Here is a 20,294-nt window from a genome sequence, read left to right on the forward strand (position 1 = left end):
CCCGCTCGCTGGTGCTCTGATCGCATCCTCAGGGCAGAGAGAGGCTGTGTGGCAGCTCCAGCACGGCCCCGCCGCCGATGCCGCACCGCTTTAGCGAGGCGTGTCCCCGGAGCCCGGAGGGCCGCGGAGCCCGGGGAGCGCGGCGGAGCTCGGCGGAGGCACCGCGGGCTGCGCAGGGAGCGGGGGCGGGAAGGACGAGACGGAGCAGCGCTGGGAGGGCCGGGCAGCGCCGCCGCCTCACGGCTCCAGCACCGCGGACAGCGCCCGGCCAGCGGCGCGGGCAGGCGGGGCGGGCACCGAGGCACGGCGGGCACCGAGCCGCGGCCACGCGGAGGGACACGGCCACGCGGAGGGACACGGCCACGCGGAGGGACACGGCCACGGCCACACGGGCCGGGCCACGGCCGCATCACGGCGGCTGCCCGGAGATCAGCGGCGCGCACGGGCAGGGCGGCCCACGCAGAAACACCGGCGGCACAGGCACAATGAGACACGCGTGGGCAAAAGGGCAGAGGGGCACAGAGCCAGTGCGCGCTCTCGGGCACAGACACAAGCCCAGAGTCACAGAAAACACCGCAGCACAGCATCACACACACACACAGAGTTTCACACAAACACAGACAGACAGACACAGACACACACAGACACACACACACACACGGTTTCAGGCACACACGGACGCGCGCCCACGCTCCCACAGGCACAGCGCGGGCACAGCCGCACACGGTCACACATCCACGCACGGGCACCACGGACGCCACTCACAGACAGCACCTGTGCTCGCACGCCCGCTGACTCACAGACCCTGGCACACACAGCTGCACGCAGACAGACACACAGACACAGGCACTCGCACAGTGACAGACGCACAGACTGTCCTGGTTCCTGCCTGGACAGAGTTAATTTTTGCCGTAGCCAGGAGGGTTCATGGCCAGGACCCAGAGGCTGTTCTGCTATCACCTCAGGTCATTGCCGCGCTGGGTTTATGGGGAAAGGAGTCTCTTAGGGAAGGGGCTCCTTCTGGTCCAGTAAGCCAGGCTGGGGGCTGTGGGGTAACCTCGATTCTGAGCATTTTGCCTGAGAATCACTGGTCTCTCTCTAACACGTTTGTGATTAACATCATGCTGTTACTGTTCATTTTCTTATCTCATTGGTGTTTCCAGTAAATTGTTCTTATCCCAACCCGTGATCTTCACCTTCGATTCCTCCAATTCTGCTCTCTAGCCTGCCAAGGGGAATGGGGAAAAGGCTGGGGGGAGCGAGTGGCAGCGTGGTGTCAGTAGGAGCAGTAAATAAGGGAATACCTGTCCTAAACCACGACCCAGACACAGAGAGAGAAAGGCAGACACACAGACAGACAGACAGACACACAGAGAGACAGACAGACAGACAGACAGACAGACACACAGAGAGCCAGGCGCCGGCGGGCCCCCGCCTGGCGACAGCCAATGGCGTGGCGAGTCTGCCCCCGGCGGTGCGCAGCCGCCAATGGGAGCGGCGGGGGCGGGGCCCGGCTGGCTCCGCCTCCCTATTTAAGGCCGCGTGTGGCCGCGGCTCGCTCAGTGGCGGGAGGAGGAGGCGCGGGGGCGAAGGCGCGCGAGCGGCGGCGCGCGGCGACCCGCGCACGTGCCCGCCCCGCGCGGCGCGAGGGGAAGGCGGAGGCGGGGCCGGGGCAGCGCGCGCCGCGGGAGGGGCGGCGGCACCTGAGGGGCGGCCCCGGCGCGGCCAGCGGCGAGCGGGCGGCCGAGGGCGCGGAGCGGCGAGCCCGGCACCCCGCGCAGCCCGCCCGGCGTGCCCGCGGCCATGGAGCAGGACAAGTACCTGCCCGAGCTGATGGCCGAGAAGGACAGCCTGGATCCCTGCTTTGTTCACGCCATGCGCCTCCTGGAAGACGGTGAGGCTCCGCTGCGCGCTCCCCCGGCCGGGGCGCTCCTCGCGGTCAGCATTCGGCGGCCGCGGCCGATGGACGCGGAGCGAAATGGGGTTTGGGGGCGGGCGGGACCCGGCCGCGCGGGGGCTCGGGGCGGCGGCGGTTCGGGGCTCGGCAGCGGCACAGAGTGCCCCGCTCCCCGCCCGCCGTGCGCCGGCTCTGCCGCGGCTGGGTCCGCTCTGCGGGAAGCGCTCCCGGGCTCACTACACAAAGACAGATGCTGGCGTTTCATTACACTCGTTGCGCCCTGTTTTCCACGCTGAAGTAATAAGGTTTTTATGGTAATACTATTATGCCGTTAATGCGGCGCTGTTATGGTCGGCTGCGCGATGTCAGACATTGATTGGATATGGCTTATCAATTTCATGACAGTTTCATCCAGGACATGATGATTTCCTCTTGGTTTTGTGCGGAGATCAGAATACACTGGTTATAACATTTGGTTGCTCACTGTAATTCGCCCTGCTTTCCTTGCTTTAGTTGGAGTACACTTTTAGTTCGACCTGAGCTAGAGGTTCTTAAAAAAGTTTATGATTTAGTCTCTCTTTTAATAACTGTTCAATATAGTGGTTGAGTGAAGACCTCGTGGTATGGAGTTTCAACTTTTGCCAAAGTATAATTCATTAAGTTCCTCTTATACATGTTTTCATTCTTAGATTTTTAATAGTCTTTTTAAAAAACCCTGTTAAACTTGGAACCTAATGTTGAAAAGAAGTAGTAAAGAATGATGCATAAATCAAGATAACCTATCAAGCTCTTAAATGAGATTAAAGCAAAGCAGTGTATGGTCAGACCCTTGAAAATCACGCATTCCAATAAACTCACATTCAGAGGTGGCAAATAATTTCCCAAGTTCCGTTTATGACTTAAAGAAAATCATATCTAATTCAGATTTACCATGCTAAGCAGTAAGTGTTTTTCCTCTGTCAGCAGTTTTTATATTGTCTTTCCTTAATGTATGTTCTATTGATTGTGAATGAAGATATTGAGTCCAGGTTTTGTTGGAGTGCTTCTGTTTGATAGCTTTGAAATTCATACTGAATTTCAGTATGAACACAGAGCCATTTAGTACTCTTTTGTCATAGCTGCCTTGCTGCTAAGGAGGCAGCCATGCTGCTTTTTACAGTTGTTATTTTAATAATCATACTGTAAACAAAGTCCTTATTTCTTAGAGGAATATATTTTTTGAGCCTTGCAGTTCGATCTTTTCCCAGAGGGGGGAAGTATCCACTGAGAGTGTGTGTGTGTGTCTGGGAAAGGAGGAAAATGCAGGAAGGACAAAACTGAAAGTAGGCAAAGAAAAGTAAAAAAAAAGGAAAATAAAATTGGTTTTTGTAGGTATCAAGTTCGTGCAGAAGTTGCGTTTTGAGCAGCTGTGGGATTGAGTAAATGAACGGTTTTCTCATTCCTTTTTATCATAAGTAGGATTATGCATTATTTCACTAGATTTTATAAGAGATGAAGGTGAGTTGTCTGAGAGAATGCTAATGTCAGGTTCACACCAGGTACCTGGCATTATCCTTCAAAACACCATCTGTCAAGCTTTCTAGAGATTTGTTTTACAGTCTAATGTATGATGACTGTTAAAACACAACCATGGTTAGAATGTTACTACTTAAAGAAAACTACAATTAATGCACTGGTTGCTGCCGGGTATAAATACAAAGGAAATTTATCAAATGGGCAGAATTTTCTTTTTTTGGTGCCAGAAGAAAATGGGAACCTTCAAGGATCTCTGTAGTAGTGAATAATTCTTAGGTTATATTCATGATAAAACATTGTTTCCAGACTCTGGATTTCTGTTCTTTAGAACGTAATGTGCAATCAGCTGCGTCCATAATGATGCCAGCCAGGTGTTCTGTTTGTGGCGTCCTAAGCATTTTTGGTTGCCAGTACATTTTGTGTCAAATGCTTAAGTGTAGATTTGCTGTGGAGCTCAGAGCCTCAAGCATTCACTCTGACTTGGCAGTGCTGTGTTGTTTCATGTTGGCTGCTGAAACCTGGGGTTGAGAACAGTTGTGTTGCTGTGAGAAACCGCAGAAGGGCACACAAGCAATAAGTATTCCAGAAAAATGCTTCTGATTTGCAACAGTGGATTTACTTGTAAAGATAAGACTGCCCATTTTTTCCCCAATATTTTTTTTGTTTGTTGGATTCTGTTGCGTGGTTTTTTGTGTGTTTTGGTGTACTTAACCAATATTAAAACCAACATATTACTTATGTTTTCAGCATGTAGGTCTGTGTCCTTCAGGTTGACCTGTGTCAGATGCATACTTGAAACGGTAGCTATTTATCCCTCACTATTAAGAGATAACTAGAAATCACTTACTTTAGTCCTGACCTGGATCTGTTGAAATCCCCAGAAAAGGGACATTTCCTTTGGCAGAGTATTTGCATATTTACCAAACAACACAAAGAAAGGTGAAGAAAAACGTACAAGTGCTGTTTAAATACAAGGAGTGGAAGCAAAACCTGATTTCTTTAAAAACCACTGTGGGAATCTGCTCTGGATTTTGACAATGAACCTAAGTCTCTAAATGTCCAATTTAGTGCCTTAATCAGGAGATGCTTGATTTCCCCATGGGTCATAACCTGTTTCATGTAGAAGTAGGTCCTACATGACTGTTGCACTGTTAACAATTGAAAAGTCATTGGTAAGTCATCCACTAGAGGAACTTGAGAGTGGCTGGTGATATTTGCCTCAGCCAAAGTTTTTTCAGACTTTAGCAATCTGCATTGAACATATGTATTGTGAGAATATAATCCATTCCGTAAAGAAAATTAAAAGCCTTTTAATTGTAATAGGTAGTTGAACTCTAAAGAATAGGCTAATCTCCATCTACTGGAAAGGGCTTTTCTGTATCAAGTGAACTGTTTTGTGTACTAGGCTGTTCTAGGAGCTGGAAGAGTGTCCCTGTTTCATGTATAGCTTTAAATTATTTTACTGTATACTTGTTAACAGTAGTTATTTTCTCAGGTGCGATTATTCTGCTTTTAGTCAGGAGATGTCCTGATAAATGTATGAGGTCAAGTAATGCTTGGTTAGATTAAAAAAAATGTCAAAAGTGAAGAGCATGTTCTTGAGCAGCACCTTTTTTACCCAGCTTGTGCTTATACTGCAGCACAGTCCAGAGCTCCAGAGAGAATGGAGAGCCTCTCTGTTCTAGTGCTGCTCCCTGCCATGGAAGCTGCCAGCTCCTTATATGTGTTACTTTTGTATGATTGTAAATATTTATTGCTTTGTGTAAGATGTCTGTGGTTATGAGTATAAAAATAAATGTGTCACTTTAGCTGTGAAGGTGTGGATGACAAAAAGATACAACCAGTTGGATAGTTCAAAACCAGTTTTATGTCAGATTCCATTTAATAGGCTAAAATGTCAGCTAATTGTCTGTGTACTTTTTGGGGTCAAGCAAATTAAATATATGTATGTGTATATATATGTGTGTATGTCTTTATTTATATGTAAGCAGCTTTGGAATATCTTGCTTAGTGTTTTGTTACCAGCTCTGTGTTTTGTAATATAAAGATAAAAGAAAAAGACCTATTGGAAAGAGCTGGCCAAAGGAAGAGCATCTCTCCCCATGGAAATATCAGCATTACTAGGGTAATGAGGTAGCTAATTTCTCTCTCTTATAATGACAGTGCAATTGACCTCAGAATTTCAGCTGGCATTCTGAAGGCAATGAGAATCAGGCCTTTAACTTTAATCTTGAGTTAAGTCCCTAGATCATTCCATGTGGCACAGCAGAGTTTGTTAAGCCTCCAAGTTGTGTAAATTAGGCTGATATAGCTCAGCTATCATCCACATACAGGCTTCTTGTAGGACAGGCCACGCTTATTCAAAACTTTTGCCTTTACACTGAGCATTAGTAGGGTCTCTCATACAAGCCTGCAGTAGTAGTTCCAGCTAGTAGAAAACTGTTGGCATAATACAAGTTTATTTTGTCTTATATTCAGGATTTCCTCTAATACACTGTCATCTGTAGGTTTGGGATTTCTTTGGACTGTTGGAGATTGTTTTTCTTTTCATGTAGAAATGCAGCTTTAGTTCAGGAGTGTGTGTTTCTGTTAAAAACCTGGGATAATAATAGGTTGTTGTATGCAAATTATTTGTCTTGCAAATACAGAATGTGACAATCATATCCTTAACCCTAGATGTGAAAGGCTTATGACTTAATAAAACCAGGCCTCTGATACTTTTTAATTTTTATAACTTTTTTCATTGAAAACTACTTGTGAAAATATGCTTGCAAATTTATGAGTTCACTTGTGTCAACAAGCCTTTCGACTAAAATAAGATTAATGTAAATGTAAATTCATATAATAATATTAATCTGTGAGTGGTCACTGTTCTGCTTATTGTTTCTTTTATTCCTGATATTTACATCAGGTGAGAAGAAATCTGTATTCACAAAATAGTTGGTATTAATCATTGTTTGCTTTGCTGTCTCAAGAAATGCACTGTAAATTCCCAGTAGATTGGCTCAGGAAACATGCTAATATTCAGAGCGTGTATTTTAGGTACCTTGGTTTCATTAGAAACTAGATTTGTATTGATCATTTGGAGCCTTTTCAAGAGAAAGTGCAAACTCTAGATGAATACAAGATACTTAGGATTTTTATAAAGTAGTGATGTGCTAGGCATTACAGACTTGGTTCAAAGCTGACTAAAGTTAATGGGAATTTTTCTGTTGCCATTAATGGGCTATCAGGCAGTCCTTGTGATACAAATATGATCTATTGCCTGGTATAGCCAATAGGACATGCTTTTGCCCTGCAGAATGTAATGCAGATGAATCCCAAGTGATTACCAGATTTATGGAAAAAAAAAAACATTATAAAATGTTAGAATGAGTCTAACAAAGCAAATGTTATGTTTATATTGACCCCAGCTTCTTGTTCATAAAAGGCATTCTTGCTTCAGAGGAGAGAAAAAAGAAATTATAGATGTGATTTAAAAAATAGAAATAACAAAATTATTTCAGACATCTGAAGCCGCTTAGGACCATTTGATCTGTGATCTTAGAAAACATGTACTTTGAAACACAGTAAATTGTTTTGCAAAGAGGCAACAATACGAATGCCGTAATTGAAGATTAGATTCTGATACCCTGGTTTAAAATAAAAGGTGCTTTGCTCTTTAAATAGTGCTGTTTGAATGAGTGGGGCTGCTAAAGGTGCAATTTAGTGCAAATAGCAGAATTTAGTACCAACTGTTTAAGGGAAGGTCAAAGGTATTTGCTGAGGTTTATTTGGATGCACAGAGCCTCATTAACAAAGTACTAGTTTTTTGGCAACGTGAATATTTTCTTTGAAGGAGAATATTTTTCACTTGTCCAGGGAATTTTTTAGTAAATTTATGTCATATTTAGTCTCCTTGGTGTGTACATTCAGAGTGCAACTGCTGTAACTGTCCATCTCTCTTCCTCTATACCCTGAAGTAAGCATTTTAAAGTTCAGGATTTTGGAGACTTGTTAATATTTGCAGTCAGTACCAAGAGAAGGCAGGATACCTGGACAGCCGAGTAAAACATTCCTGTCAACTGTTAATTTCCTAAGCACTGAACACCTGTGTAATGTGTAGAATAGAGTGGCCATTCCTAACCAGGAGGTGGCATGATTGGGCTCCACATGCCAAAACAGAGCTTCATATCCTGGAAACTTCTGGGAAAGGGCTAGTTGGGTCCAACAGATACATCCAGTTCTTCTTCACTGGATGTATGCTTTTCTCATGTAGGCAGTGTGCAGACAATGCATACTGGCACTGAGATGTGCTGGAGCATGCTGGGCTAATTAGTGTTCTATAAACTCTGACATGATCAGCAGTGATCTGTGCATGAGCCTTCCAATAAAGGCGAAACATCTGCCTGACCCACCCGAGCAGTGCCATGAGAGTGAAGCAGTTCCTCCATGGCACAAGGACACAGGTCTCAGGCTCAAACTATGAGATGTCCTGGGCCTTATTTTATAAATGTCGCTGCTGTTTGGTAGTTCTTCTCCAAGGTTTATTAAAATGGGAATATGTTTCACCTTTCTGTGCCTTGTAGCTGTACTGTAGGCCACACATGCTGCTTTTATGGAATAGTTGTTTTCTGGATTGGCAGGGTCACTGCAGTCACCTGGTGCCTCAGTTTGGGGTTAGAGTGCTTTTTCAAAAATAAGCTGTTTTTAACTGTCTCAATTAAATTTCTTTTCTCCAACAAATTCCTGAATGTGGAGGAAAATTCAGTGTTGTCACAGCTGATCTTAGAATATACAACTGTCTTTAAAACATTTTGAGAATAAATAATAAGAGGAGTGTTTTCATCAGGGATTTGAGGTGTTAAGAAAGCATTCACAATAGAAAAAAAAATCAGTTTTGCAGGTGGACTCTGCTAAGCATTGTGAAGGTATGCATTCATATTTTCTTCACCTTGCATTTTTCAGTCCTTGGATGGGTATCACTGCACTACATCAGAATAAGCAAGGAAGCAGATAGTTTTTAAAATCAAGTGTTTCAAGTGTAGAACTTTACTGATGCTGCAGTTTAATCTTTGGCTGCATAAGCAAATAAGATTGTGCAGTCTGACCAGAAAAATGGAAAACCTTAAAACTCGTGTAAAGATCCGATGTGCATAGTGCACGGAGTCTTGGCTTGTGCTACGTATCTTCAGTGACTGTGTTCTAAAACTCCCATCTGTGAGATGTAGACTGATGCTGAATCTCATTCTAATCTTTGAGACTTCGACATGAAAAGACCTTCATAAGAAATGTGTGGTATTCTTATTACTTTTGGTACAAAATTACTCTTTTTAAAATTTGCAAGCAGAAATAATCCTGGTTATTACAGTCCTCTGTAAATCCTGTCATATTTTAATTAGGGTCCTGCTGGAAATGAGTACAGCTATTTCCTTATCCTAAAAAGGGCTGAAACTAATAAAAACTAGAAGAATTATTTAAGACTTCCAGCAGATTAAAAACTTCCAACTCCCCCACTCCCCTCAAAAAAAAAACATCCTGAAATAATGTATGCGTGTTCCTAATTTCACAGCCTTTCCTGTTGAAAGGGAATTTTTTTTTAGTTTGAATACTGTAAAAATTATCAAGTGAAACTTCTAATAATGCTAATATGGCGGTTTTGAAGATCATCCACGCTGAATTAAGATGGTACAGAGTTTTGAGGGTCACATATGGCTGCATATGATATAACCAAAGACATCTCAAAATCGTCAAATGCTCTGCTTGCGCTGGGCATTCCTGTTTATTGTCCTTGGGTTAGCATGATGCAAAGGCTGAAAGACACAGGGCAGGTCACTGCTGTTCTGGAATTTCTCTGCACCTGCTGAAGTGTTCATCAGTTATTCTAGCATCTGTCCCTTCTTGTAAGGGTTACACTGACAGATGTAGAAAAAAGTCAAAAGCTTTTGATTCATATAACACTTCAAATTCTGGCAATCAATGTAACTATTAGTAAAAATAATACTATGTGCTAGTCTGTGGATTTATCAAAACATGCATCCCTCTTTGCTCTGCTTTAGATCTAGAACAGAATGTTTATTTGTTTTGTAGTTAGAAGCATTTTGGCTTTGCTAACTGGTAAAGGCAGGTGTGTCTTCAGCAAAAGCAAAAGTAGGGGTCAAAGCCCTTGACTCATAATCAGTCAACTTCTGAAGAGCAGCACTGCAAATCAAGGAAAAACAGTTTTCCATTTCCTAAGAGGTTTGAGCACTGGAGAAAGAAAACAAATCCTGTAGTTTATTGTTCCCTGGGATTTAAGTATATGTTTCAAAGCTCTCTTTCATATACTTGAAGTTAGAGAGCTTGTCATCAAATCAGGGACCGTGTGCGTGTTTTAAAATGGCTTTTCAATATTGAAAAATTGAGTTAACTTCCTCTCCCTGTGCACATTTTTGTCTCAGTGTTTCTGCTAATGTAGGCTCATATTGCTGATTTTTCTAAATATTTCTAAGCAAACTTGTTTGTTGCATTTTGTCTTTTTTGAGATTGTGGAAAGAACATTTTGGTGTTGTCAGGGGTTGCTCTGAGGTCAGAATGTGAGCTCTAGCTGGGCAAAGAGTGAGACATTGTTCTTCCTAAATACTTAGAACTCCGCTGATTTGCTGCGGCCATGGTGCTGTTTCCTTGACTTTCCCATTTTAACCTAAACTGATTTTTCTCCAGTTCTTCTGAAAGGATCAGCACCAAATTTAAGTGACTTACTGTCTCTTATTTTGTTCTTTGAGGGGCAGACTAAGAACTGATGAAATAAATTCCAGGAGACCTTTCTCCTTCCTGTCTTCACACAGCTGTTCAACAGGAAAATGCAGAGTTAGTTTTGGTAAATGATGCTTATTATCCTGGTGTCTCCATAGGGCTGTAGAACTTTCTAATAGCTTTGTCTTTTGCATGGGTACAGATTGGCAATTATTTCACAAATACTTGTATGCAAGGTGGCAGGATTTAACTCATTGTAAAATTTGAAATAACATCCTCCTCGTCCATGTAGATCCAAATAAATAAATGAATTTTATCAATTTATTTGTGCTCAAGAGCCATTGGTGGGTAATCTGCCACACCCAGTTCATATATTGCATGGACTGCTTGTCCCGATCCTACACTCCTGTTTAAAAAGATCATTCTGTCTTTGTAAATACAACATTGCAGAATGCCCTGATTCTCTTTGGTGTTTTAGGGGGTGTGCAGATGCTGTTGCTGCTGTTAGAGGAGTGATTGGTTTGTTCTTGCTGCAGATGGTTTACTGTGAACACCAACAGATCAGGTTGTGCATAAGTCTGTGAAGAAGGATTTTACTCACCTGTGTCAAAGGGGTCCAAGGTCAGCAGTGAATGTGGGAAAACAAGTGTCCATGCTACCTATTTTATTGCTCTTCTTTTTCTGAAGACTAAACTGGGAGGTAACCTGGAAATACAGTAGTTTATGTTGAGTTGTGCATGACAAAAAGATGTTCGTGCAGTACCAGCTTGCTAGAATACACAAACCATCTGTTCAGCACAAAAAGTCTTCTTGCTGCTCCAAAGTGTGTGAATAATCTGGAATGATATGTCAGATGCAAGGGGGAAGAGAGGACTAAGTTTTTGCTAGAAATATTTTGATATAATGCCTTTTTAAAGGAATGTTTGTACTGTAAGCTTTCCAAGTGCTTCTTGTGGCGGAAGTGGGAGATGTTTTCAGCATAAAGTGGAAATGGAGCAGCTTGGTTTTGACACAAAGCAGGAACTTGATGTGATTCTGCATCCATTTAAACACTTAAGATGTCCTGATTTGGAGGCAAACAGAAAATAATTAGAAGCTGCTATGAATTGTAAATATTACTAACATGGAAGATCTCACTTGCTGTTCAGTCTAAAACAGGGAGAATTAACTGTAACATAGATTGTTGTGTTTATTTACTCGATAATTTAGTGCATGTAGGGGTGGCAGACACCTATGGAGTCCCTCTGAAGGCATGCAGTACAACAGTATCAAAACAATGTAATTCTTAACAGAAGCTTTTCAGAAAGAATTGAATTTCATTTAATTTTTTAAATAGACCAACAGCATTTTCAAATGTTTATTTTACTACTTTTATCTATCCATTTTTTTTCTGAATAAAACTTAACTAAAAGGTTCCAGAAGTCCTCACGTAATATTCAGTATTTTGTGTTTAATGGATGTGTGAATGAGAGGAAGTAAGTTAGGGATTTGGGGCAAGTTTTTTCTTTTTGCTGCTAAATTTAAAATGACACATTTTTTCAGTGCATTCCAAAAATACATTCTTGACACCTAATTCTATTGCACAGGTAGCTTCTGGGATTTCTGCCAACAGGTACAGGCAGAGGACAACATCAAAACCTTTCTCAAAGCTTAAAAAATAGTATTAATAGTATTATCCTATCCCTACATTGGAAAATTCTTCTATTATGGTTTATAACTTAAAAAGTTTTGCTAAATAACACAATATTGGTTAGTAAAAGCAAGTTCTCTGAACTCTGCATCTGTGGAGATTATCTGCATTGTATTGCTTCAGCCTTCAGCTTCACTTTGTGCATGCTGCTGGTATTGCTATCAAAGTGATTTTAAGTTTTGAATGACTAAAGTGTTTTTGAGCTGATCACTTGCCAAGACATGAAGTTTTGGATACTTTTTTAGCACCATCTTGGTACATTCATTCAGTATTGGAGGGTATAATTTCGATCATTACAAATTTCAGTGTGGCCCTGTGTTTGTCCTAGGAGCTTTCAGTCCAGACAGCAACTCACTATCCATTTCTTTCCTTGGATAAGTGAGTGAATTAAAGTAAAACTGTCTCATAACCTGTGAGACATCTCAATTGCCTATAGTAGTCTATAGGGTGCTTTTTCATCTGGCTGACAAAAGGCCCTCAGGAGTTTTGTCCCTCATTTGAATACTGAGTAGTGTAAAGGCCATAAGCTTGTGACTTCTGAATTCTATAACTTCCCCATCTCTCATGATTGAAATGCTTACAGCCTGAGGTCCATGGGCTGGGAAGGGACGTTTGGTCCAGAGGCAAGTCTCTACTGCTGAGAAAATGATCTTACTGTAAGAGTTATTTTGAAAGAAAAATAGTGCCATTTTACAGTACCAATTTATTGGAGACCTTTAAAAAGGAGTTTTCAGGTGCCAGCTAATCTCAGCTATCATAACATTATTGCTATCACTAAGAAAAATACTTGACAACTGCAGGGGAGAAAAAGTCAAGTCTTTGATGTCCATTTGTGTTCATTTCTAAAGGGATATCTTTTAGCTGTTTACTGCAACTTTACAAGCAACCAGTCATTAGAAAGCATAGGTATTGATGTTCATAGTTAATTTTGAGATTGTTCTCATGTGCCTGAATTGAGGTGTATAACTCATGTTGAAGTCTATTATTTCTGTGTGGAACTTCAGAAGTAATCCTGTGGTGTTGGTAAATTGCACACACATCAGACTAAGGGATGATGCAGCACGTGCTTTTTTAAGAAAATCTGGGAAGACATGTTTGAGGAATAAGTACTGCTAGTAAAGAAAAGAAGTTTTCTTTAGAGGCTGAAATACATTTCTTTGGTTGTTAGTATTGCTTCATTTGAAGTGCTTGAATATCCCATGACCACTGACCATCTTTTCTGGGTGCCATCTATTCCATGGTTCCTCACTCAATGGTACCTGTTGGAAAAAGCCCTCTAGTGCTTTTTCCCCAGGAACTGGATGTATGGAAGCTTGTTCCTTAAGCTACATAATGGACCTGGGGGAGGGGGAAGGGAAGTCATAGTATCTACTACTTTATATATACCGGTGCATAGTAACTTGCTCAGTCTTTTGCACCCTGTAGTGAGGATCTTGCACCTGAAGTTCTTAATTTATTTTGCTTTCTTTTTATTGTTCTTTTTCATAATTCTTTTGCTTTCCCTTTTGTGAATTGTACTATGTCATATGATGCCATTGTCTTGCTTGGATTACAAGCTATAGGAGGTGGGTGTGAGGTGCTGCATCAGTGTATGGTGGTAGTACAGGTGGTAGTAAGTTTGTCAGGAAACTGATCACTGCAAAACACAGTTGCACATAAATGCCATCATTGAGCCTTGGATTCTGTCCTGGAGATGCCTCCTACCCAAGTGTCACCATCCGTATCTGCTCATTCAGAGTTTCAGTTCAGTCGGTCTCTTGCCTGTGGAGAGATCCATGAGTGAGCTTTCCACTGCCACCTCTAATAGGTTTATTTGCTTTGGTAACCCTTGGTCTTTCCAGTGAAGTATTGAACCCATGATTTCTCCATCCTTTCTCTCAGTTAATTTATTTAGAAGTTCTTGATTTCTCTTCAAATGTGCCAACCAAACACCCATGCATCCTGGCCTAGATAGGAAGGCCTTCCTGCCCGATGGAGTCTAGACTGCACTGTTCTTTGTTTTGCAAAATAATCCAGTTGTTCTTAATGTACCTCTTAGAACAACCATGACATCTTCTAGGCATTTCTTAAAAAGCAAGCTACTTCTGCCCCCTTCTGATTTTGTTCTAGATTCTGTGTACCCACACATGCTATTCTGATTTCAACAGATGTCAAACACTTTAAGTTGTAAAACATGTATCTTATTCATTCTTTTCATCACTTGTCTTTCTTGTATTTCCAGGCACGAGGTAATGGTAACCACCTGCATGCTTGTCAAATGCACTTTTTAAAAACCAGCATCCTGTGTTTTTTCAGGTTAAACACACACTGATATATTTGAATTATTAATTTACATGGTTGCAGCAAAGCAAACTGATAATAGATTGGAAGGATAGTAGGAAATGAAGGGAGAATGCTGGGCTGGATATTATTAGTTTGTTTTTTAGGAAACAAAAATCTTTGAGCAGAGGAAGCCGGCATGTGTCTAAGCCACCAGAGTTCAGTTGAATGAATTCCCTGAAGAGCAAGCAAGTCCATGTGAATTGAATTGTGTGAATGAGCACTATTTAAAGAAAAAATCTACAGAACTTCAAACCTCTTGATTGGTCATTGCCTGAGTTATCATTAAACAGCTACTAAAAGTTGGGATAACAGAGGAGACAATGTGAGAGAGATAGACAAGCTAGAGAATTAGGCTTGAAGTAACTGGAAAGGAAGCTGGTGTAAGAGTACAAACGTGAAGGAAGTATTCCAGCATGTAGCTGGAATAAATTACAAGAGGAATGAGAACAGGTGAGAAAGTTGAGGGATCCTCATATGGCCAATTGCAATCATAAAAGTCTGCAAAAGATTTTGCAGCAGCAAAGTCTAAGGACAAAAGCAAGGTTTCAGTAAGATCACAGAAACAAGAAGGTGGTTTCATGTGTATTGCAGTATAATCATTGGAAGCTACAAGAAGGAAGGGACTCACACTGGAGCAGTTAATAAGAACTGGAGCCTGTGGGAAGAACTCATTTTAGGAACGGTCATGGAGGGCTGTCTTTCATGGGAAGGACTCCATGCTGGAGCAGGGGAGCTGTGTGAGGAGTCCTTCCCCTGAGGAGGAAGAAGCGACAGAGTCACAGCCTCTTGCTTTGGGCTTGGGCTCCCAGAGCTCAACCTGGGGCTCCCACTGCAGCTGCTGGCTGAGATACTGGCACTGAATGGACCCCTCCACAAAAGTTAAGACTGGGAGGAAGGAAGGGGTTGGAAGGGGAAGATGATTTTAAGGTTCGGTTTTATTTCTCATTATTCTTCTCTGATTTAATTGGTAATAAATTCAGTTAATTTCCCCAAGTCAAGTCTCTTTTGCTGGTATCAATAAATAGCAATAGGATCTCTCCTTTCCCTTATCTCAACCTAGGAACCATTTGCTGCGTTTTTCTCTCCCCTGCCCAGCTGAGGAGGGCAGTAATAGAACAGCATTGGTGGTCAATCCAGCACATCTCATCCATTTCCAGTCCAGTAGTCTGCATTCAGCTAGAAGCCTCCTTTGAAATGTTTTATTTTGTTAGCACTTGATTTCCTGCATGGTAATTTCTCCAGTAACTGTGTTGGTCATTTTACCGCATTTTTTTGTAACTCTCTTTTTTACATTACCTGATCTTACCTTGAAATGGAACCTACGTGTCACTTGCTTTTTTGTTTAAGTAGAAAAAAAGTTTTCATCAGTGTGTTTATATCAGCTGGAGACTGTCTGGATACCATGGTTGGTGTAGGATATATACTGCTTTCTCTTACCTTAGGAGCAAGGCTACATACAATGTTACATTGATTCACTGTTGTTGGGGAACCAAGAATTAGCAAGTGAGCAAAGTAACCAAAACACAAGCAGAACATTAACCTTTTCTAATAATAAGGGAATATGAAAGATTTACAGACAACATAGTTGCTCAAAGAGTAAGCAGATTAGAATGGGATACCTACTAATAAAATTTTGCTATTGCAGTACTGTAAAGTTGTTTCTTTTTATCAATAGTGTGCAGAAATGCTGGGCAGCTGAGTTTGGGCCTTTGTAAGCATCACAAGAACAAAGTGAGTGGAATGAGATGACAGAAATGGTGATGCTGTTCTGGGACAGCATCTTGGGGATTAAATTCCAAGAGACCTGTGCACCACTGTGTGCACTCTAAAGAGGGTGTTCCTTACTTATGGACTACTGCAAGTCTTCAGACCAAATAAAGCATTATTGCCTCTAACATGCCATTTAGAACTCTCATACTAATCTAGGTGGATGGATGCAGAAAGGCAATGGTGTAAGCTTTACCAAGAACATAAACACTGAGTAGTTGCACCTGTTTTTTCTTGCTCAGATAAACTGTGCTGCAGAATTGAGTGCCCCAGTTTGCTGACTGCACGTTGTGGATGCCTGCTTTGTGGGATCTCTGCTATCCTCTGGCATATAATTTTCTGCTAAGAATGAGATCATTAGAATTAGAATGAGATAATTTTCTTATTTTCTTCTAAGAATGAGATCAATGTTGTTCAGTTCTGTTTATTTGACGCCACAACTCTGTCTCCAGATTCAGCAATGCCAAGTGTTAACCTAGTGCAGCAGCTTGAAAAATAGTTTTTTATTAAAACTAACGCAGGTTGGAGTTGCATTTATCTGTAGTGATGATCATATTAGCCAATTATGTGCTTGTTCCTGTTAGGCATATGACTCTTCATATTCAGTTTCTTTTTATTTTTTTCATGACAGTATCTTGACTTCTTTACCCTGGAGTTCTTCCTTGCAGGAAGCAGACCAGCATTTCATGTCTAGAGTTTTATTTTAAAAACATGTAATGTCTCTTAAGGCATGATGGGCTGCAGGAAGTGTTTAATCTACCACTTGCCAACTCATGTTTTGCTTACGACTTGCACATTTAGATTGACAGCCAGCTGAACATGAGCCAGCAGTGTGCCCTGGTGGCCAATGCCATCCTAGCCTGTATCAGGAGCAGTGTGGCCAGCAGGAGCAGGGAGGTCATTCTTCCCCTGCCCTCGGCACTGGTGAGGCCACACCTTGAGTGCTGTGTCCAGCTCTGGCCCCTCAGTTTGGGAGGGACGTTGAGATGCTTGAGCGTTTCCAGAGGAGGCAACGAGGCTGGTGAGGGGCTTGGAACACAAACCCTGTGAGGAACGACTGAGGGAGCTGGGGGTGCTCAGCCTGGGGAAAAGGAGACTCAGGGGTGACCTTATCACTCTCTACAGCTCCTGAAAGGGGGCTGTAGTCTGGTGAGGGTTGGTCTCTTTCTCCAGGCAGCAACTGACAGAATGAGAGTAGGACACAGTCTCAAGCAGTGCCAAGAGGAATATAGGTTGGATATTAGGAAAAAGTTTTTCCACAGAAAGAGTGATCAAGTGCTGGAATTGTTCTCCTGGGGAGATGGTGGAATCACCATCCCTGGATGTGTTAAAAAAAGACTGGATGTGGCTCTTGGTGCCATGGTTTAGTTGAGGTGTTAGGGCATGGGCTGGACTCAATGATCTTGAAGGTCTCTTCCAACCTGTGATTCTTGAATCAGATAATCAAATTGCTACTGAAAGTTCTTACAGCCAGCAAAGAAAGTCAAATGCAGTTATCTCAATGACACTTATAAATATGGGCTTCTTAACCTGAGCTTTTAATAACCTGCTAGATTCTTGGTATTCTAAAAGATAATTGCATTTTGAGTAACTTAAATGTCAGTTTTATGTTTTAAAAACTGTACTAGTAAAGCTGTGTTTGATCTTCAGCCTGAAAAATTCCCATTAAATAATCTCAAAATCTACCAAAACAGTGGAAAGTTACAATTCTGAGATTAAATTAAAAGGAATTAGGAAAAAAAGACATAATTTGAAACTATGAATATTTAGATTTTATTTTCCTATTGTACAGTTTTCTTTCAAATTTAAATGTGGTACTGAAGCTTGATGGGCTACTTAAAAATTCTGGATGTGCATGCAGTTTCTTCCTAAAACATGAGTATATTATTGAAAGAACTCTTACACAGTTAAACAAAAGTAATTCCTAGCTCCTCTTATGGGGTTTGTCTCATTTTTGATGCATTGTTCTAAGCTCAATTTTGTTTCAAACTGCTCCTTGAATTTTACCAGTTGCAAAATCATCTGCAGTTTTAATAGAAGGAATATATTTTGCTAACATCTTCCCAGATATCCCATTGAAATCATGACATACCATAACCCTTCTCGAGTACTGGTGCAAGAAGGATTTTTATGTTCAGTAGAAATGAACATTGTTCATCTAGACAATATGTGGTTTAAAAAGATGAAGTATTTTCAGAGGTCTTTAGAAATTTATTTGTTGCAAAAGCAGATATCCCATGATTTGTAGTAAGTCTGAGTTAGCAATTATTTGGTGTCTTTCTAATGTTTAGACATACTTCAATAATTTCTAATAATAATTTAATTTTGTTTTGTTACTGTTTCCTTTTCTTCTGTTGAATATTGGTAGTATTTTAGTTTATTCAGTGTTTTGAAATATTGAAAAATCTTGATTTTTCAAATATACTTATTAGCAGTATTAGCATTATCTCAGCCAGTTTTCCAGGTCACTTACAGTGACATCTCCTCATCGTTTTTCTTCCCCAAAGACTCCTGCCTCTGTCTGCCCTCCTCTTCTCGTCCTTCCTCTTGCTGTGTTGCCAGCTGCCACAGAGCAGCTGGAATCTCTTTGGCCCCTGTTGCAGAGCCCCTGCTGACAGCTGAGGAAGTGCCAGGATGTTTATCCAAACCAGAACCCCAACAGCTGGAGAAGTGCCAGGATGTTTATCCAAACCAGAACCCCAACAGCTGGAGAAGTGCCAGGATGTTTATCCAAACCAGAACCACAACTGATACACGGTTTCTGGACCATGCCTGGGCAAGTTATCTGCCTTATGTGAAGCCAGTACAGTTTGAGTTAGGATTGTTTGCCTGAGCTTTGTGCCATGTCCGACCTTTATGAAATGAGTATAAATTCTATTATGTTTAACCAGTCTGAGAACTAAAAAATGATTGATCTAAGTAGCATTTAACCTACAACTATTCCAAGATCTTTCATGTTTTAAGACTACCTTGCTCAATTAATATTTTTTTTAACAAAGGCTGCAAAAAAAGAGGAATTCATTAGCTCTGGGTTTCTTGATGTTATCTGTTATTATCTTTAATGTCTCCTTATGCTAATCAGAACTGTACTTAATAGTTTTTCCTTTAATTCCAGTGTAATCTAAAAGTGTGACTTGATTTATGGTAAAAAGCAGTGAATAACACCATTTCTGAAACATATTGCTAGTAAATATAAATTTACTTTTGTAAGGATGAAAATACATCTGTGAATTCGTTGGTTTTGATAGTTTTATTCTTCTGAGGTTGTTTCATGTATATTAAAACACAAAATTCTAATATAAAGGAGAAGAAAATCTATAGTATTGGTCTAACATAGATGATGTATTAATTTTAAATTATTTTTCTACCCAAATACAACTACTGTATTCTACAAATACATTTGTCTTAAAATTTTGAGAGTAGTGATGACTCATGAAAGCTAGTCTTACAAAAATAACCCTAATAAATAAAACAGATAAATACTTCTGCCTTTTCCACCTGCTTTTCAGTGCCACAGAAGGTTTCCCTTCTTATTCCTAACTCTGTTGCCAGAACTTTACCAGCTCCCTCAGACTTTCAGTTTGTGCCTGTCTGTGTGTGTGGAGAACAGGTCAGCTATTGATGGTTTTTCTACACTTAATGTTTCTTAAACAAGCAAATTATTTTAATTTTTATTTTAATTCCCCACATTTTTTTTTCCTGGAAATAGTGTAAGGATACAAAGAAACATAAAAAGTGGAGAAACAATAATTAGCCAAACAGCTCCTGGAAACCCCATGGCTAATCAGTTCTGTATAAAGTTTGCACAGCAGATGGTGTAAACTGGGCTAGTGCAGTTCAGCGGTCAATCACCAGCAAGGAAAGTAGAGTCTGCTTCCAGAGAGCAGTGGCATCTTGGCATAACTATGCAGGTATTGTAGCTCTTTGCTTCTAAGCAGTTCTTGCTCAGGAGTCATACATATATTAGTTTGCTTGGAGGTAAAACTGCTGGCTTGCTTCTCTTCTGTGCTGCTTCAGCTCATTTTCCCCAGCTAGCATTTCCAAGAATGACTGCCAGAAAAGGCCACTATTTCCTAATCTGCCAGGACCTGCAGAGGCATTTTGCCTCTGCTCCAAGCCACTATTTTTTATGTCAGTAGGCCAGAGAGATGCCAGTGAGGCAAAAAAGCAAGCAGCCAACCAAAAAAATGCTGGACTGCTACCTCTAAATACAACGTGTCCCTTAGCTCATCAAGCACTGGGGAGAGTAAGGTCTGAGCTTCATGTTTTCTAGGAAGGAATCCATCCCAGTTTTAAACCTGATACTTGAATTGCACATGTGAATATTACCCTGATAGGGTCCTGAACAAACAGCTTTGAGAGTGTATTTTGATGTGGATGATCTCATTT

The 20,294-nt window shown here is 41.3% G+C and overlaps 1 protein-coding gene across 6 annotated transcripts in view; it reads left to right on the forward strand.

Annotated features, from left to right (window-relative positions):
• Nucleotides 1-1,756: 1,756 nt before the first annotated feature.
• KHDRBS2 (KH RNA binding domain containing, signal transduction associated 2) overlaps nt 1,757-20,294 on the forward strand; it is a 386,175-nt gene continuing 367,637 nt past the window's right edge. For all 6 annotated transcript variants that reach the window (XM_058021284.1, XM_058021282.1, XM_058021283.1 and 3 more), the window contains exon 1: nt 1,757-1,894. In XM_058021284.1, coding sequence (XP_057877267.1) covers nt 1,804-1,894 — 91 coding nt within the window. In that variant the 5' untranslated portion in view covers nt 1,757-1,803. The remainder of the gene's footprint in view (nt 1,895-20,294) is intronic.

The sequence above is a fragment of the Melospiza georgiana genome, chromosome 3, assembly GCF_028018845.1.
Source record: "Melospiza georgiana isolate bMelGeo1 chromosome 3, bMelGeo1.pri, whole genome shotgun sequence".
NCBI classification, from domain to species: Eukaryota; Metazoa; Chordata; class Aves; order Passeriformes; family Passerellidae; genus Melospiza; species Melospiza georgiana.